The 20,983-nt window shown below is 43.9% G+C and overlaps 1 protein-coding gene across 1 annotated transcript in view; it reads right to left on the bottom strand.

Moving 5' to 3' along the window:
• LOC144768744 (butyrophilin subfamily 1 member A1-like) overlaps positions 1–20,983 on the bottom strand; it is a 117,428-nt gene that overhangs the window by 56,307 nt on the left and 40,138 nt on the right. Inside the window, exons 4-8 of the mRNA XM_078652630.1 lie at positions 11,254–11,286; positions 10,567–10,587; positions 10,135–10,155; positions 9,448–9,468; positions 5,258–5,278 (exon numbers count right to left, since the gene is read on the bottom strand). Of these exons, the coding sequence (XP_078508756.1) occupies positions 5,258–5,278; positions 9,448–9,468; positions 10,135–10,155; positions 10,567–10,587; positions 11,254–11,286 (117 nt within the window). The remainder of the gene's footprint in view (positions 1–5,257; positions 5,279–9,447; positions 9,469–10,134; positions 10,156–10,566; positions 10,588–11,253; positions 11,287–20,983) is intronic.

Raw genomic sequence — 20,983 nt, 5'->3', positions numbered from 1 at the left:
CAGGGCGGAATCCAGACAGGCTAACCTGCAAAAGAGCTTTGGTAAGAAAGTTTGAGCCCGCCTACGATCCGATTGTCCCTGCCCTGACCTTGCAAATAAGATTGCTTTGAACCCTGAGATAGATACAACCATGCTGACATTTCTCAAGAAATATAAAAAAGATCCCAAGAAGGGCATAGACCGGGCCCTTAGGGCATGCCAAGATAAGTTGTTGGATGTATCTGGTCCATTGGCCAAGATTCTGGAGCTAGCGCTTCAAGCGCAGGAGACGGGGGCTGCAATCCACCCTGAGGTCCTGGCAGGATGGACCCAAAGGGATATATGCTTCAGTGGTAATGCCAATTGCTCCCTTTTTTCGGAGAGTCGCTAGTCTATCCTCCTGCAAATCGCCCCACAACTTGTTGAACTCGCTTCGGCAGAAAAAGGCACCCTAGCGGAAGGGCAAATGTTCGGTGAACGTTTTGTGACATTTCCAAATTTGTCAACACGTTCACGTCACTGGATAAGTCAGTCATCTTTCAAGAGAGTGTTCCTCCCCCTCTCTGGCAGGGCCAGTCATGGCAGGGGATGCTCGACCGTCCGCTTCAGTCATCAAAGTCCCCAGTGTGGCTTCACCCCTAGACGTCGAGGATACACACAGGAACCTGACTAGGCTGGATTTTACTCCTCAAGATCCACGGCTTTTCGTGGCAGGTACAATAGGGGCATCAACAGGGGATACAGAAACAACAATGCCCAATCCTCGGGTAATTTCACCTCTGTTTCCTTTGCTTCCTCTGGGGGCAGACTGATGCATTTTCTGTGCAATTGGACAAAGCTCACTTCAGATGAATGGATAATTCACACTGTTCAGGGGTACCAAATAGAACTACTCAATGTCCCTTGTCAGGTGTCTCCACCTGCTCCTCTCCATTTTTCGCTACAAGAACACTCTTTTATAGATTCAAAGCTTCGAGAACTTTTGGAAAAGCAGGCTATTGCTGTGGGACCCTTCGTCCCAGAGGTTTTTCAGGCAACGTCTTCTTGGTTCAAAAGTGGGGAGGAGGACAGCGATTGGTGCTAAATCTCAGGGAGTTCAACCCTTTTGTAGTGTACAAACATTTCAAGATGGAAGAGATCCATCTTTTAAGTGCCTTATTTCTCAAAGGGGACTGAGTGGTCTGCCTGGATCTGAAGGACGCTTACCTTACGGTACCCATTGGTCCCTCCCATCAGAAATCTCTCCAGTTTCAGTGGAAGGGACAATGGTTCCGGTGCCTATCCCTTCCTTTTGGCCTCTCCTCTGCACCATTGGTGTTTACCAAACTGTTGAGGCTGGTGGCCTCACGTCTTCGAGAGATGGGGGTGCGCATGATCGTGTATCTCGACGGCATGCTTCTTCTAGCCCAAGACCCCACACTACTGAGCACTCATTACGATGGACAATATTACTACTGCAAGAGCAGGGTTTTGTGATCAATACCAAGAAATCCATGATTATCCCGTCCCAATTAGTAGACTTCCTAGGCTTTCAAATAGACTCAGTGAATGCTCAGTTGCTCCTCCCCACCTCCAAGATCAAGTCCATAAAGAGGGGGGTTTGAGCAACTCTGTCAAAGCGGTTGATCACGCTGAGGTCCCTGGCACGGATTGTGGGTCTCCTTGCTTCCTTGATTCAGGCGATCTTCCCAGGACCTCTTCACTACAGAGCGCTGCAACGCATCAAGATTCACTACCTACAGAAAAGATTCTCATACAATCATTTGATCGCTCTATCTCTAGATGCGCAAGAGGAGCTACAATGGTGGCGAGCGCACATGGAGGCATGGAACGGCAAAGCCATTTTCAGAGCCTCTCCCGACATTCTTATCGAGTCGGATGCCAGTCGTTGGGGCTGGGGGCAAGATGTAGAGATTTTGCCACCGGCGGGCGGTGGTCCGCTGAAGAGTTACAATTACACATCAACGGTCGATTTCCCCTCTGAAGAATAATTGTTGCATTCTCCTGCGGATGGACAATGTGTCAGCGGTGCGATACATCAATCGCCTAGGAGGGACCAAATCTTGGCTTCTGGCCAACATTGCGAGAGAATGTAGGCACTTCTGCCTGTCTCAGAAGATCAGGGTTGTAGCAGAATACATTCCCGGCAAGACCAATCAGGTGGCGGTCTGGAACTCCAGGTTTCTGAGGGATTTCAGCGACTGGAGACTCCATCCTTCCTTGTTTCTCTAGATCATGAGTATTCGAGGCCCATGCCTGATAGATCTTATTGCATCTCGCCTCAATGCTCAGCTTCCCAGGTTCTACAGTTGGAGACCAGATTGAATGATGTTGGGAACAGATGCCTTTCTCCATCAGTGGGGCTTTCACAGGAATTATGCCTTTCCACCTTTCGCGTTGATTCCGAGAGTAGTGGCTCAGGTCCGGAGACAAGCAACGTCATTAGTGTTAGTCACACCATTATGGAAGACACAATCATGGTTTCCGACGTTGTTGGAACTGTCAGTGGATCTTCCATTCCAATTAGCTGTGTTTCCGATGCTGCTCCAGGACCCAGTGAGCTCCCTGCATACTCTGGTACTTCAGAATCAGTTAAAACCCAGTTAAAACTTGGGGAACTAAATTGTGAACACTGTTCACCATTTAGTTGCATTCCCTGAAATGAAAATACGATCTGTCACTTTATGCCCATGTGATGAGTTTTCTAAACAGAGCACTATGCACTTTTTACTTCTGTGTGCTTTTTACCTGAATCATAGACTTGTTTATCTCAAACTCTTGTTCAAGAAGTACAATGTAAATACCACTAATGCAGCTATGTGCCTATTGTTGGCACTAAGAGATCCCGAGATTTGTTTTTCTGTTGCAATGTTTATCTTAAAATCAATTAATGTGAGAAAAATTATTGTCTTTTTTTAACTGTTTTTAACTGATTTTAATGTGCTAACTAATTAAGATTATATTTGTGTAATTGGATTTAATTGTTTGTATATGTATATTTGCTGCTTTTTGGTTGCTACACAAACCGATAAAGCTTGCTGAACCGAACCAGTTAACACTCATGGTCTGGACGCTCTCCTGAGACAGAATGTCAGAATGTGCTGAATCAGGTCTATCTTATATGTTTGTTAACAATTTCAGGTCAGTTTTATCTGCAGGACATAATCACATTGATGGGAAACCCGTGGGAATGCATCCACTGGTGTGTAAGTTGTTGAAAGGCATCAGGGTTGCTCGTCCACCTCGTCCCAGATACACTACGTTATGGGATGTTTCTAAAGTTCTCTCTATGTTAGAATCCTGGCCGGACAATGAAGACTTGTCTTTAAAGCAATTATCTTCTAAACTTACTATGTTGTTGTGTCTTATTTCCTGTAGAAGAGTGTCTGATGTTCATGTTTTAGACTTGGCAGGAAGGAATTTCTCTCCCCAATGTGTTTATTTCATCATCTCAAAGAGGAATAAGACGATGTCTTGTTCGGTTGAGTATCCCGCTTTCCCTCATAATGAGAAATGATGTGTTTTGAAATGTTTGAAAATGTATGAGGATCACAGATTGGACCCTCTGGGTCAGTTGCTCTTGGCAATTCAGAAACCTTTTCGTCCAGTGTCAGCAGCCACTCTGGCACGTTGGGTCAGGTGGGTGATGGCTGAAGCTGGTATTGATATCCACTAGAGGTGCTCTGGCCTCGAAGGCCTTTATTATGGGTTCTTGTTTGGAAGATATTTGAAAAGCTGCAGATTGGTCCTCGTACTACATGTATAAAATATTTTATTATAAGCCTATTATTCGTGTTTCTTCTGTTGTGGTTGGTCCGCTCTGAACCAGAATATTCTGAGCTTCCGGTCCTGCCATAGAATACAACATTTTCCAGCTATCGCAACAAAATTTTTAGATTCTATTAAGGACACGGAGGCGAGGATTATCCCATCCGTTGGGACAGGTAAGATTAACTGTCATGTTGTGATACAAGAAATGTATAATGTTTTGCCCTACCCTGATACCAGTTTGGTGGGTACACTTTTTCAAACTTATTTCTATTTTCAGGAACGAATTCCAAACAGAGTTGAATCAGCTTGTCTCTTTGACAAGGATGTGGGCGTCCCTGGTGGATAGTTGTCCCGTCGGAGACTCGTGTGATGTTGCTCTCCTTTGAGAGTCCTAACTGTTTCTGATTTGTTCATTGGACTTCTTATGGCAAAGAGAGAGGCAGTCAAGATAGTGCCTCATTATTTTTTGTATGCAGGACACGTTTGATTGGTTGTTAATAGAGGCGTGGTTCAAAGCCTCATGGGTTATGTAGTTTTTTAGATGTTTACTGTGTTTTTTATTGGCTGCTGTTGGAGCAAGTAAAGAAATTGAGAAGCATAATCCTTACCTCCGTGTCCTTAATAGAATGAAAAATTCTTGTCACGATAGCTGTAAAGTTTTGTATTTCCCACTGTTCTTTGACTTCATTATTCATGAAATTAAACAGGATATCTTGACATATCACTTTTTAAAGCTGCTTATTAAAATGTGTTGTATAGGAAGAGAAAACACTCCTTAATATTTGGGATTTTAAGATGACCTAGGACGCGTCTAAAATATTGTACCCGACTCTCATCTTCAACCCCTGCTCCTGGAAATGAGGTTGTAGCTTCCGTTAGAGGAAAGACCTGCAAAAGTGATGAGCAGGTATAGGGCTGATAGGAAATGCGAGTGTGCTATGCAATAGTAGTGAAACGTGTTTAAAATAAGTTTTAAATAATGTATTAGTTTGAACAATTGTAGCGACTAGAAACTTGCTATTTAAGATCATTATAGAGGTGGCAATCCCTGGTGGGGATTTTATGAAGTCAGCAATGAAATAAGAAAAGTTTTAAGTTGAAACCATTGTGATTATTGTTCTTGGCAGGTAAACTTTATTCATTTTGTCTTTTACGAGAAAGTCACTTTCCCTATGAGGTATGTTTATACGGACTAGGTAGTTTAATAAGTGAAACTAAATTGATTACTTAAAAGTAAAATTGGTATTTCTTCCCAATGTGCCCAACTGAATTTCAAAGTTCCTCACTCATTTCATACAGTTGTCAAATGTTGGGGTTGTTATGGAGATATAGTTGGGAAACAAATATTTCATGAACATAACAGAGCTGCCCCCGTAACCTGTGCGGATCTAAGCAGCAAATAAAACCCTGATGGCGGACACTGGACTTCCACGGATTTTTTCTTTGCATCAGGAAGCAAAAATATTACCAGGAGCAAAGTTAAAAGACTTCCCATTATTTTTCTTACCTAGTTCTTTCCAATTTCTTTCTGTAAAGGATGAAAAACAGTATACGTTTAGTTTCCATTTTTGTATGCAGTATTATTAAGAACAAGGAATACTGTGTGATTCAAACATCCTACAAGTATCTATCTATCTATCTATCTATCTATCTATCTATCTATCTATATATCTATCAAATGGCATTCATCAAATTTGATAGTTTGATCGTCGTTACTGTTGACTGTCCGTGTGCTACATTTTGTGAAATTAAGGGCACAAAATAGTAATTGTCTCGATTTTTATTCTGCAGGACTTCTTTACACAGACTCCCAGGAAAACAGTAAACCCATCTTTTGTCAACTCTCCAGTCACATACCCTCAGCTTAAGGCAGCTTTTTTTGTTTGTCCCCATGCATGCGTAGAGGGATTTTTTAAATAAAAAAAAGGTTTTGATCATTTGTACTAGCAATATATCGATCTGTTTAAATGTAAAAGGAACCCACGCGTACTGACACAACACAGTAGTTTCTCATAGGCCCTATTATGAGTTCCCCATTAAGCATCAGCAGTTCCAGACAGCATCTACCCATGATTTAACGGTATCACAAATTAAACTCTCACCAATGGGGAATAACCTGCCACATAGGAAGTATCTGGTACTTTTAGGATTGCTTTGCTCAAAACTCAGATGTTTCAGTTTATTGCTATGTGGCAGGTGGCTACAGGTGACTGGTGTGGGTCAGGTGGTGGTGAGTAGGGGTCAGGAAGGCTATGTGTAGCTATGCAGTCTCCTGGCTGGGGGGGGGTCGCTGTTTGCTCCCCCTCTGGTGCTGTAGGAGGATAACGGGGTCCATCCTGTGCAGCTGTCCCCAGCTGAAGCTCCAATGGTTTTACTGGGTGCAGAGTTTAAACTAGTAAAACTGAGTCCAGTATTTTTGGATCCAGTAATTGTGGGACCTGAAACACCAGCCACTCATAGCTTGCCAATGTCGTATCTCCCCAGGGGATACCACTCAGTAATGGGGGCCTCAATTAACCCCAACATTTCTAATCTTGCTGGTTTTAGGAAGGCGTCTGGAACATATCTCCATGGCTACCACAGTAAGAATTTCTCTACAAAAGCATGAAGAATTTTTAAAATCCCAAATAGCTCAAATTTGAAATTCCAACTGGCAATCCACACAATTAAAAAAAAATTGCTTTCCATCTTTTAATTTACATTCCACTGGGATTTTAAATGTCACTTTTTGTCAACTATACTTGCTCTTGGATTTTCTGCAGCAGATAGAACTATCTTCAGAGACGAAGTCCATTGCTGTGTACAGTAAAATCAACTAAGAGTCAACGTGTCAAATTGTTTAATCTGCAGTGAAATTCAAGAGCATGCCCAGAAAAACGAATTCTCATTTGGTCTCTGAAGCACACCAGTTACTGGAGGGGCTCAGTTCACATATTCACAAAAGTTTTCGATGTCTAAGTCTAAAATATGACCCATAACAAAGTCAGTTCCACATTCAAAAGCCTCATTCTAAAAATGTGAACCTGGAGTCTTTTGACTGTGGAGGTATCAATAGGTTTAACCACTTGTGTGAAATTCTCCTCAGTAGTAAGTGCCACTGAGGGAAAGGGAAGTAGATGTTCTAAAGGGAGTTCTCTTTGATTATCTGGTCATTTCTTTTGGGGTATTCTTTTGGGGTATTCACCAATGTATATACAATGCTTTCCCCACATGTAAAGCACTTCTAAATTTACACCCAGGTGAAGAAAGCACATGTGGCATGCAAGTGGGGAAACAGCACACAACACCCCATTTTAAAGTGTCTATGGTCTAAATATGGGAAATTATTTTCTACGTGCAAAAAGGAAAAAATACACGTGAACTTTCACATTTACTCTCAACTAGGCATGAGGATTTTCAAATAATAATAATCCACATTTGTAAAGCACCACAAAGGCTGGTGGGCCTCAAAGGCTGGCGGGCGGTCTGCGCTAGAAACCTATTCTAAAGAGAAACAGATGAAGAGGACACACCTGATGACCAAAAGAGCACTGCTTAACAGAACCAAATAATTATAAAGTTTGGTTAGGATAGACTAGGCATGTATGATAACACTGCATGGGGGCATCACGGTGGATGTATGAAATATTATTAATAATGGAACTAAGTGAAAGTTTGAATACATTTGCAAACTTCAAAAACAAGTTGTTGAATCTCCTTTGGATGAAGTAAGCAAACACAACGGGACAGTTGTAAATAACATTAAAAGTTAAAGATTAACAGCAACAGAGCTAAATAAAGATTGCTGTCCAGTCACTAAAGGCTCAGCTTGGGTTTGCACTCCTTAACAAAAGTAAAACCAATCACATTTAACATGCAAATTGTCAACTAGAAGAAAATTGTAGAAAAGTTCATAAGTGGAATAGTAACTGCAAAAATTACAGAGCAGAATCCCGAAAACATTTTCTTCTCAGTTAGCCTGAAATAGACACCCAAAGGTTTTAAACTTTGCAAGCAAAGCTGGGACCTTGTTCACAGAGCTAGGATTGTCATAGTGTTGCAGTTCCATTTTGTACCAGAATGGCGCGATTTCAGTATCGACCTGAAAAGTTGTGGCCAAATTATCAACTGCCACAATATCATTTTATGAACAACAACAGTGGTAGTAGTGTATAAACAGGTCGCACATCGTAGAATTGTAAATATATACAGGGCGTGTAAATGGAGTTTCTGATTTATATGTCGTAACAAGCAATACCATGGGTGCAAAAAGACACTGAGACTTCAAGGGTCCAAGTGTACCAATATGTGACAAAATGAATCCCGGCACTCTAGAGTATTTCAAAGTTACAAATATTTGACCTTGATACGTTTTTGTAACCATACGGCAAGGATCTATTCACTCACAAGTAAGCACCCAGAGATAGAATTCAACAGAATTTCTTAGAAAAAAATTTCGTCAACTTATTTCATAAAAAAGAGGTTATACATGTAAGCTAAAAGCATCTCTTATAGCAATTTTAGATAGGGTCCAATATATTCAAAATAAATCCCAACATCCATATAGATGGTATAACATTTCTTTGGGAATGACGTACATCAATCCAGGTGAGCATATACAAAAAAAGCAGACACATGTTTCGTCACATCTAGTGACTTCCTCAAGGCTTTTTCCCCAAAATTTTGCAGGTCCTGGAATGACCAATTTGGTGATGGACTAGTCTGGTGGATCGCTCACTCGTTCAAGTTAATACTCAAGAATAAATAAAGCCTGTAGTCATTTGTATGAGGGCTGGTAATGGCTAAAGAAAATTCTTTGGGCAGCTCTCTTTAAGAATATTTAACATCCATTTCCTAAGTAGTAGTTCAGATTCCAAGATATAGTGTTGCTGACGTAAATAGTAAATCTTGCAGGCTATGATAAGCCCTTATCGGTATTCTGTCGTTTATGTACACCGTCCTCTGATTCCTAAGCACGTGGGAGTCTGCACTCAGTTCTGAGTTTTGTTGTAAAGACTGCAATATCACAATTTTCCTCTGACAGAATTTTGCAAGTTCAGACCTGGTAAAATTACCAGGTTAAATTGTGTGGGGAAAAATCAGAAACAAGTGGAAACTAGTACGGTAGACATCGAGTCCCCCTTTAATTCCACATTATTACAACACAAAACCAAAATAGGAGGGGGCTTATTTACAAGCCCCTTGCGCCGCCAGTGCACCACTTTAACATGGTGTAAAGTGGCGCACCGATGGCGCAAGGGGCTTGTAAATAAGCCCCAAGGTGTTTACCGCACTTTTCAAACACCTCAACTCACTGCCAGAATTGACTGGATGTGGTAAATACCTCACTCTTTCCCGATGCACTTGTAAGCAAGGCCTAAAGGGAGTCCTGCTGGTGTGGAGTCCACTAGCTGACCCTCCATTCGCTTTTAACCGAACCCTTTCCTGTTCTACCTCAAGGTACCAATCGGAAAGGTGGGCGAAACTGTCATTGCGCCTTTTTGAAATGCACCACCTGTAAGCTTTGGTAAAATGAGTGGGAGCCTTCCTAGTCTGTCATATAACCTACTGCTGGGATGGGACTTGTCAAATGCACAGCCTGGGCTAATCTGTTCTGTAGGATCCCTGGCCATATGAATTCGTTCCTATGGATTGCCTCCCATCCGAAAAGTGTTTTTATCGGGCATCGTTTTCTACATCAAAAATAATAAACCTTACCTAATTGTTTTTCCATCGTTTCTGTGGGGAAAACATAAAGATATTTAAAAAAGTTAATTCCTGTGTACACAAAGACCGTTTTTGCGAGCACCAAATGTGACACAGTATCAAGCAGAAAGAGACTTTAAGAGCAAATCCATTAAAAAAATCACGACAGGCATATTTTAATCAACCTTTTTTTTCCTGCCATTAAATTCATAGACCGCTTTTCTACACAACTTGGCGCTTCTCCAGAGGGAGCATACAGGTTTTCATCTAGCTCACAAAATATATGGTTTAACAGAGAGAGTAAAGCCCCAAAAGTTATTTCATATAGAGACGGTGCTTAATTTGATCCGTAGTTTGACGGAGTAGCCACCATACTTATTTTTGGGGACCGACACTTATTTTTTCCAATCAGGGTTTTCCTGACAGTAAAAGAGAAAAACGCGCAAACAGGAAAGAATGAGGAAGAGTGAGGAAAAAACCGGGGCCAAGGCAGAAAGCAGGAGCCTGCAAGAGTGAGATAAAGGGGCAGAGCATGTCTGGTGGTGGATTAAAGAGGCCCGAGGTGGAGTCAGGGCTACGCAGCCTTGGTGTTCGGCGGGCCGACATTTAATAGCGCCCGCCGCAGACTTTTGAGCAGCACTTAGACCTGCGCTCATTGTTTTACAAACTAAGCAATTTAAAGAGAATAGGTAGACTCACCAACTCTGGAGGAAAGATCACCTGAAACAATAAATAGACAATAAAAATGAATGTCACTGGGAGAGCTGAGCAGAGTATTATCATTTCATATATATTCCTTATTAATTTTATATACAGTGTCGTGCAAGAGATGGGCTCAGCAGAAGAAGGGACTTCCGGTCCTCCTTCCAAAGTTTCTATCCACACTTCGCTAAAAAATATTAGGTATTTATTTATCCTGCAACCATAACAGTGAATTGTATCTAGAGGCAACAAAGTGGATTACCCTTCCCATGGAAAGAATAAATGGATCAAAAGTGGTATCATAATAAATTAAATTTAAAAAAGAATCAAAGGGAAAAAACATCCTAACTAATGTGACTGTAAAAAGGGCGTTTGACCCACGCAATTGCACATTCTTAATTTCACATTTTATGTAATGCACAAACTTACGGTTAACTGCCTTCAATTTCTCTGTGGATAAAAAGGAGAAATAAATAAATTATGATCTTAATTCACCCCAAAAATCTTAGATAAAGTACTTGTAAGGGGGGCATGTTTGTATGTCTGGATGTGGATTCTATAGGGTAAACGTATCTGGCCACCTGGGCTCTGGGAGGTAAAGGGATGTACTTAACTAAGAGTAGCCTGATTGGGAGTTAGCTGTGGGTCACCAGTTGTTTGAACATCAAGGTCCTGAGAGCTTTTCTACAGTCAAGAATGGGAATTTGTAGGGTAGAGTACGTAGCATGGGTGATGGACTAATGTACAGTGTCCACATTAGCAATATTTAACGAGTTTGTGACCAGTGGAAATCAAAGATATGCACCCCAGACTGTTTTTTAGGAGCTCAACTTTTGGCAGACATGTCAGTTGGTAATTAATGAAGGTCTCTTGTTGGGCATCCCTCTTTCATTTTTTTCAAGAATGCAAATAAATGTGGAGGGCTGGAAATAGCCACTTACATTAAAAATTGTATGCAGACGTATAAAATGTTGCCGTATTCACTGGTTAGGGCCCTATGCACGGGAAAATTTAAGTTTGCAGGAGCAGACATAGTGATATTTACACCTCTGGATTTAGTTTTGCGTCACGCACATGCGAAAACAGCACAACATCTTTGAACCACACGCTTTTTACCTAATTCTCTCTGCAGCTCACAGGGTGACTTTTCTGAGGAAAAAAGAGAAAGCAGTATTTAGACATTACTTGTGGAAGCTGATCAAAGAAGTGGATGACTCACACTTGTTTATAGCATTATCCCAAAGTATACATACAGACAAAGAGGGGCAAGTACATTTTGTAAGACTAAGTGCCAACGAAATTACACTTAGGCTGGCGGATATAGAACTCCTCCCTGTACTCTGGTCAGACCATAGACTGGCCAGATTTTCCATCCAAGGGAGTGCTCTGCCAGCCGGCAGCGCTTCGATTCATTCCGGAGTCGCTTCGAGGGGGCTACACAGAGTTACGCCTGACATGCTTGAGCAGGTATTTGCCGACCATCCCTGTCCTATCGTGGGTGACCTGGACCGGGATACGGAGACTCTTCAAGCCTGGCTGTTAGAGAGGCTGGATGACCTGGCCCCAGTAAGAGCTTGTCGATCAGGGGGTGAGCGACAGTCGGCGCCGTGGTATACCCGGGTGCTGCGCACAGAACGCAGCCTTTGCAAGGCTGCGGAGAGGGCGTGGCGCTCTCGGTATGACGCGGAGGCTAGACTCACCTTTCGGTTGGCAGTGAAAGCGTACCACCGCAACATTCGGTGCGCAAAAAAAGAGTATTTCGCCAGGAGGATTGAGGCAGCCGCCAATTCCTGTAAGGAGATCTTCGCCGTGGTCAGGGAGTTCACAGCCTCCAGGTCGAATCTTCAGCAAGCAGTTCCATCTGAGACCTGGGTCAGCGACCTGGCTAGGTTTTTCACTGATAAAATCAGAATGATCCAGTCCTCCTTTTCTGTGGAGTCGGCGGTGGGGGCTGGCGGCATCGGGGGGGGACGTACTCCATCGGCTACGCCAGATGTATTTCTGGCAGAGTTTCCGTCTGTGTCCCCAGATGCTTCCCTCGCACTTCTGGCCGCACTCAAGTCTGGGTCGCCACTTGATCCCTGCCCGGCCAAATTTTTGGCCAGGATGGCGCCACTGATGAACCCCTTGGTGAATCCTCTCCTGAATTCATCTCTGAGAGAGGGGCGGCTCCCTCCGTCCTGGAAAAGGGCGATGGTGCTCCCTCTCCTCAAAAAACCAGGATTGGATCCCGGGGTTCCGGCCAACTATCGGCCTATCTCCCTCCTGCCGGCTCTTGCGAAGCTCACGGAGAAGCACGTGCATGGCGTGCTCTCGGGTTTCCTCGAGTCTAATGATCTCCTGCATCCCTCGCAATCCGGCTTTCGGCCTAACCTGAGCACGGAGACGGCACTCCTTGAGGTGTCAGAGGTCATCCGCGAGACTTTGGATGCAGGGGGGAAGGCTGTGCTTGTCATGCTGGACTTGTCGGCGGCCTTCGACACCGTCCCCCACGAGGCTTTACTCTCCAGACTATACGACATCGGTCTGAGGGGGACGGTGCTCAAATGGTTCACCTCATTCTTGGAGGACCGTCGACAAACGGTCTGGGCCACTTCGAGCTCTGCTGAGATGCCGCCACTGGGAGTCGGGGTCCCACAGGGCTCTGTGTTGAGCCCGACCCTGTTTAACATCTTTATGACCCCTCTGGCGGAACTCGTGGAGGCCTCGGGGGCCCAGATCGTGTCCTACGCGGATGACACGCAGCTTCTCTTCACTTGCAGGAAAGATCAATTGTTTGATGGGGAGAGTATTCAGGGCTGTCTGAAGAGGGTCTTTGGCTGGTTTCAGCAGAATGGTCTCAAGGCCAACTCAAGTAAATCTGAGGTTCTACTTTTCGGGTGCGCGTCAGAACCGGAATGGCGTGACTGGTGGCCGGCTGATATGAGCCCCCCCGCCCAGCCATCTGTGGCTGCCAAAAATCTCGATGTCAAGGTCGATAATGACCTCACGTTCAGATCTCACATTCTGGGTCTGACGGGCACCTGCTTTGGCATCCTTAAGATGCTCCGGAAGTTCCTACCCCTGCTCACAGAGGAGCACAGGAAGATCATAGTCCAAGCTCTTATAGGATCTAGACTGGACTACGCGAATGCTCTCTATCTAGGACTTCCGGAGTATCTGATCCAAAGGCTGCAGGTGGTGCAGAATTCTGCGGCTCACGCCATCTACGGTCTTCCCAGGCGGGCAAGAACATCTGGGGTGCTCCAGTCACTCCATTGGCTCCCCATCCGAAAGCGGATAATGTTTAAAACACTGACTTTGGTCCACAAGGCACTTTCTGGCTCCGGTGCTAAGTATCTGCAGCGCAGACTGTCTTTCTACTGTCCAGCCCGCTCCCTGCGGTCGGAATCCTTGTTCCTGGCCGTGGTGCCCCGTGTGAGGAAGGCTCGCCTGGGGGGTCGCTCTTTCAGCTTCAAGGCCCCCCAGCTGTGGAACTCTCTGCCCCTTGCTTTACGCAGCATCCCTAGCTTGCTTCTGTTTAGGAAAAACCTGAAGACCTGGCTTTTTAATCTTTAGGTTGTTTTTCTTTTTTACTTCACTTTCTGATTTTCCTTGTTTGTCCTCTGTTATGTTTTTTAAAACGCTGAGCTGCTCTCTGAAAGCACCGGGACACTCTTGTTGAGTAGCCGTGCGTTATATAAAAACAATCATAACATAACATAACATAACATAACATTTTGAGCTTGGCGTTTGCCCACTAGTCTGCCAGGCTAGTGGATGCTGCCTGTCATATTTAGAGATTCCATCTTGAGGAAGCCGAGGTCTCTCTGCCTTGAGTGGCTGTAGGTCTAGGGGTCTGAACCCCATACCTTACCTTAAACACATTTCTATGTTTAGGACTCTCTTGGCTGAGTGGAAGTACATGAATCTAGAGTATGAGCTTTCTGTTCAGACTGAAAGTGGATTTCTGAGTAGGGGGCCCTCTGACCTGAAGAGAAAAGGACTACAGACCTTGAGGTCTTCTGGCCTAAAGTGATGGTGATACCAGAATCAGACTGTGGTAAATAAATAATTAATTACCGGTTCTATTTTTGACTGGATACAATATAAACAGATAGCTCAATAAATAAGAGTCAAGATACGAGGTAGCTGGAGTATACAGGCTTTAATTAAGCATAAAAGGACAGGAACAGGACAGCCTGCATGGGAATGGGATGGCAGGGCCCGGCAGCTGCCGGGGCAGGATCTGGGAATGGCTAGCAAACTTTTAATAACAGTGCACAATATTTATAGTTAAACAAATACATTGTATTCAATACAGTAGGCGTAGCAGTAGGCGGAGTTTGTAGCAGTCGCGAAAGATAAGGCATAAAGTGGGTGTAACAAGAGGTGTGTACAGGGCGTATACATAGACATGTGATGCAAACGTAACAGAATATGTCATAAACGGGGTGGAAACATGGAGGGGGCTACCTGAGCAGCTGGGACCTCTAACCTAGTGGTGCGCGCAAACTGGCAATGACGTGTTACTAGGGAGAACTGGGGGGCTATGACTTCTGTGCTAGAAGAGGAGACGAAAGTCTGGAGTGTCAGAGCGACATGTACCTAAAGCCTATCTAGTATCTCGTGTTTAGAGAACATGTTGATAGAATCCAAAAGTTATCAGGGCAAAGGCTAACAGACACTAAGACTGGTGCATGCATAATTCTACATGTAGTGTGTGTGCGAGGAATATTCTATGAATATTAATACAGTATTTCTCTTACATGGAGACATAAAGGCTAGACCATGACGGAAACTATTGATGCAATTCAGTAGCTTAGGAATGCAGAGAAGGAGGGCTGGACTGATAACTAGAATCATAACATACTCTTGGCAGACTAGGAGGCAGAGCCAGGCCGAGCCGGGCACTGCGAGGCATGAAAGTAAGCTAAGGGTCAGGGATACAGGTGGGGGCTGTATCGCTCCTCGGAGAGGGTTCAGGAGACAGGAGCTGAATCTGAGTCCGGGCCCTTTTGAGGCCTAGAAACGGAGACTTTTCAATGAATTAACGTGCACACTGTAAAATGTGGCAACGTAGCTTTACATAGGCCTGATATTCGTTGTATTCACGATAACTGGAAACTGGCATACTAGAGATGGACACAACTGTAATTGCGTCTTTAATCGATCAGAGGGGAATACATACATATTGATCATGCACATATGACATAACATGGGGAACACGTAGGCACATATAACATGGCAAAATTTACTTTTCCACATTCCCTCCTTGTGCCCTACGTTTCCATCAGGAAACATCTATATTCATGATACCATCTATCATTTCATATAGCATCATTTGCTCGTCTCGAATTGTCTTGGAACGGGACTTAGGACTAGGAATACAAGAGGTAGCACAAATGCCGCAAATCGCAGGGCCACATTGTATACAGAGGCAGCAACTGAAAATGATCATTACTGCAATACCTAGGAATGACAATACTTTCCATCCCCAGGCAGATATGATACTCCAGAGCCAACCGGACCATGTCCAGGTGCCTGGATTCTGGTGTAACTGATGGGCAATTTTATGAAGTCTGGTTATAGCTGAATAAACAGACGGCGCGTTATTAGGAATGAAAATGCAGCAACTAGATCCGATGACTCTACATGCTCCTCCTCTATCGGCCAGTATGACGTCAAGAACGAGACGATTTTGGAGCACGACAAATCTCATAGCAGATTGCTCTTCGGTTAAGTTACCTAGAGCAGAAGTAGTCTCATTCACTACTGCTTCAAGGGTTCTGGTTAGTCTACGTATTAACTTACTATTCTGGATAGGTCCTATAAAGAAAAAGAAACCTTTATTGAAATCTTGATATTGTTCTAGAGTAGTTTCAGTTTGATCGACAATTGGGGACTCGATCTCCCTTCTATGTCTGACGTGTACTAGATGTGTGTTTCTGTGATAATCAGATGGGGCTAGAAAAACTGGTGGCAGTAGGAAGGCAATGTAACATGTTCCATCCCAATCGAGGGGCAGACGAACATATGCGGTCTGACCACAAACAAAATAAGAATGACGTGAGGCTTTGAAAATAGATTTCCCACTGTCACTATACTCGACAGTAGTAGTACAATCACTATGTCCTACATGTGCAGAACCATTCTTTCTGACACATAATTCGCCTTTGACTGGTAGTACTGAAATAGCAGGCAAGTCTGGAGTAGTATCAGACTGAACATTCAGGACCATAAAATTCGAAGAATAATTACCTAAATTATAAACTTCATTTTCTAGATCTAACCCTGTTCTATGGGAGAGACCTTGCTTGTCTGGAAAACATGTTCTATTCAGAAGGGTCATATCATTTGAAGATGACGTTAACGTGGACCATGCTCCACACGAACCATTATGTGAAAATGGATAAGGAAAGAGTGGCAGAACTCCCTTCGGTGTCTGGAAAGGGGGGAGTCGACCACACACCCAACAATTAGTAGCATTGCTGGTCTGGTGTGAATAGTGTAACATTCGGATGAATGTATTATTTCTCATAGCAAGACGATAGGATAACTCGTGAGGAGGCAGATCACTAAATGTGTGCTCTACTGTGGCATTAGAAAACTTATTTACATGAGAAATTGGAAAACATAAATGCAATGCATAACTTGTGCAGGTAACCATCAAACTTAAGAATAATAGAAAACTTAGAAAAACGATACATCTAATAGAGTTTTGACTAACTCTCTCACTATGGGGGTCTATCTCATACATGTCAGATACCTGTCTAACCGTTTCACCCGAGAGGGACTTAGACAATTAAACTGGCTGACTTATTTTACTAGACCGGAGTTTTAATTTATACTCCTGCTGCGGAGTTTTCTCTAACAGAGGAACTTTCAGTTCTGGATTTGTGTTAATGTCTGATTTAGAGTCTGGATTCAGGCAGTCTTTGAAAATGGAACAGTCTTTGGAAATGTTCTTGGTAAAAGTTTTATCACGGAGTCCATGGAATTTCTTGACATGCGACAGATGGACCCAACCCTTGCGGCCTTCCAACTTCACGGCCGTACGGGTGGTCAGAAGGACTAGTCTCGGCTCCTTCCAGCGAGGCTCCAGCGGACTTGAACGATCAAAATTCCGGACCAACACGAGGTCGCCTGGAATGACCTCATGCGGTTTCACTTCAGTATTGTCTGGAAATGCGGCGGCAACCTGTGAACGACAAGAGTGTAGGGCAGACATCAAGGAAGCTAGGTAATCTGTCAACATATTACTGGAAACATCTGTAATACTGCGGGGTCTAGGTGTACCCCACATATTTGGGGGGCGGCCGAATACGACCTCATAAGGGGACAGACCTGATCTGGAATGTGCGACCATGCGCATGAAGAATAAAGCAACTGGCAGGGCAACTAGCCAGTCTACACCTTTCTCTTTACATGTCTTAGCAATACGGATTTTCAGGGTTTGATTATGTCTCTCTACGAGACCGGCTGCTTCAGGATGACGCACACAATGGAACTTCCACTGGTACCCTAACAAAAGGCAAACATGCTTCATTAACTCAGATGAGAATGGCTGGCCGTTATCAGAATACACGACCCTAGGGAGTCCATAACGGGGGAAGAATTCACGAACCAGCTGCTTAGCAGTGGTCGCGGCTGTGTAATCTGGAACTGGATATGCTTCTGTCCACCTGGACAAAGCGCATACAACTACAAGAACATACTTGAAACCTCGACATCGCTCCATCTGAATATAATCCATCTGGAGGACTTCAAAAGGGTGGTCAGGTGGCTGGAATCCACCTTGTTCCACCGGGACACTTTTACCTGGATTGAACTGGCAACATATCATACAAGTACGGACTTTCTGCTTGGCTGCAGCTCGTAAGTGCTTGTTGAACCAAAGGTTCTGTATACTGTCTAACATAGCTTTTTCTCCTAGATGTGCTGGACTATGTGCGGTATTAATAATGACTTGAACCATAGAGTCGGGGAGAAACCATGTGGCTTTTCCCTTCGTCACCCATCCTTGATCTGTCTGGACCCCCCCTTGTTCGGACCATTTCTTGATTTCTTCAGGAGTAGCATGTAACTGTATGTCTATGACATCTTGTGTAGGGTCCTTAACTGTCATACAAGTAGTCTGTTCTGGAGTGGATGTCTGTGTCTTGTTAACTGGAATGTCTGGTGTCTGAGCTGTAAGCTTGGCTGTTCGATCTGCTAGATCATTACCTTGGGAAATGATGTCAGTAACTTTCGTATGTGCCTTGCACTTCATAATAGCGATAGATGTAGGTAAATGTATTGCATCTAACAGAGCTTGAATGAGGAGACCATGCTGAATCTTGGTTCCATGAGAAGTCATGAAACCTCTTTCCTGCCAGAGCACTCCGAAGTCGTGTACAACTCCGAATGCGTAACGTGAATCTGTATATATGTTTACTTTCAGGTTCTTGGCACGTATGCATGCTTGGGTCAGAGCAACTAGCTCTGCTGCTTGAGCAGACAGGGTGTCAATACGGTGTGTTTCTATAACTTCGGTTTCAGTAGTCACTGCATACGCGGCTACTAGTTCTCCTGTACTAGTTCTCATACATGAACCGTCCACATAAAGTGTCAGGTCGGGATCAGGTAATGCAATGTCTGTCAGGTCTTGTCTTGGCTTGATCATAGTGTTAACTACTTCTACGCAGTCATGTGTGGCAGGATTTGAAGTAACTGACGGTAACAGTGTAGCAGGATTCAAAACGTTGCAGCGTCTGATTTCTATGTGCGGCTGGAACAATGTCAGTTCATAACCTGTTAAACGTGCAATGGTCAAGTGCTGAGTCTGTGTTCGGTTTAAAAGAACTTCCACGGAGTGTGGAACTTGTACTGTCAGGGAGTGTCCTAATACTATGGAATCACTTTGTCTGATAGCTAGAGCTGTGGCTGCAACTGACTTGAGGCACGCAGGCAGAGCCTGGGCTACTGGATCTAATGTGCTCGAAAAATAAGCACAAGGCTTGTACTGTCCTGCTTGATCTTGTGTGAGAACAGATAATGCAGTACCATCACGTTCTGTGACAAAAAGTGTAAAAGGCTTACTGTAGTTCGGTGTAGCTAGAACAGGTGCTTGGCATAAGGCTTTCTTTAACTCATTAAAACTAAGTGTATGTTCAGATGTCCAAGGGAGGACAGTCGATACGGCTGCCTCCTGTGTCGTTAACTGTATCAGTGGCTTGGCTAGAAATGCGTACTGAGGAATCCATTGTCTGCAGTAAGAAGTGAGGCCGATAAAAGCACGTACCTCCTTTTGTGTCTTGGGCTGTGGAAGACTCGCTATTAACTGGATACGGTCTGGTGTCAACTGCCTACCCCACTTGGACAGTAAGTGGCCTAAGTAGATCACTTGCTGGACACAGAACTGGAGCTTCGAAGGGGACACCTTGTGTCCCATCTCGGCTAGAAAATACAGAACTGTAAGTGACGCTCGCTCGCAGTCACGTTCAGAACGGGCTGTGATCAGTAGATCATCGACATACTGGAGCAGGGCAGTGTCAGCTGGCATGTGAATATTGTCTAGTTGTCTTTTAAGTGCTTGACTGTAAATACTAGGACTTTCTGTGAAACCTTGAGGAGCTCGTGTGAATTTATAGCTCCTTCCATTTAAACAAAAACCGAAAAGGTACTGGCTGTCTGGATGAATGGGAACACTGAAAAATGCATTCTTGAGGTCTATTACAGTAAAAAATGTAGCTTCGGGATCAATAGCTGTCAATAAGGATGAAATATCTGGGACTACTGGATACTGGGGTATGATACATTTATTAAGTTCTCGAAGGTCAATCACTAATCGATATACTGGAGGTGCATTTGGATCAGTACGTTTCATGACTGGAATGATAGGAGAATTACATACATTGGAGTCAGTTTCTACAACCACTCCTTGAGCAATGAGCTCATCAATAATTTTGGATAAGGCTGCTACAGCCTCAGGTGGCAATCTGTACTGTCTGATCCGTGGCAGGACTATACCTTGCTTGAGAGTCACACGATGGGGTGTGATTTGCATAAAACCTACATCAGTTGGACCTTGCGCCCATAAATGCTGAGGTACATTGGACAATCTTGGATCAAAATCGCGTAATACATAGTGACCTTTAAAATCCCTTAAAAACAAACGTATTCCTTCTGGGGAGCAGCAAATTACTGCACCTAATTCTTTCAATGTTTTAATGCCTAACAAATTTTCTGGACATGATTTCGTAAGTAATAAATCAGTAGTTCGGGACAATGGACCAACTTCTAGAGTAACTGGCTTTGATATCTCGTTTACAATAGGCTTTCCTGAAAATCCAAGGGAAACATTTCTAGAGCCTGAGAGCGGAGCCCCTGGAACCTCGTCATGACTGATAGTAGTCCTACTTGCCCCTGTATCAATCAGAAACTTTCTGTCTTTCCCTAATACTTGACTGTGTACATAGGGACCCTCTTGATCTACAGGTATCTCGATGAGAGGCAAGCCTACCTCCCTCTCTAGGCTGTTTCATGAATACTGTTGATACTCTGGATACTCTGTCTGGGCATACTGGTACATCTGCTGTGTAACATGCTGTGTTGCAGCGATAGGCTGCGGTGCTGGAGCTGTCTGTTGTGCATTCTGTGGTGACTGAGAAGTCTGCGAAACTTGTTCTTGTCTAGGCGGACGTGGCCTTTCTTTAGTCTTACCAGTGGCTATGTTGTGTTTCAGAACTGCACACTTGTTTATAAAATGACCTGGCTGTTTACAATAATTGCATGTCCCTTTAACGGGAGCTGCAGGATGACTGGCTTGATTCGGACCCCTCTTCTGACTGTCTTGTGGAACAGATTGTGCAACTAGTACTTTCAT

This window comes from Lissotriton helveticus, chromosome 7 (genome assembly GCF_964261635.1).
Source record: "Lissotriton helveticus chromosome 7, aLisHel1.1, whole genome shotgun sequence".
Lineage (NCBI taxonomy): Eukaryota > Metazoa > Chordata > Amphibia > Caudata > Salamandridae > Lissotriton > Lissotriton helveticus.
This window is presented reverse-complemented; position numbering and strand designations above follow the sequence as displayed.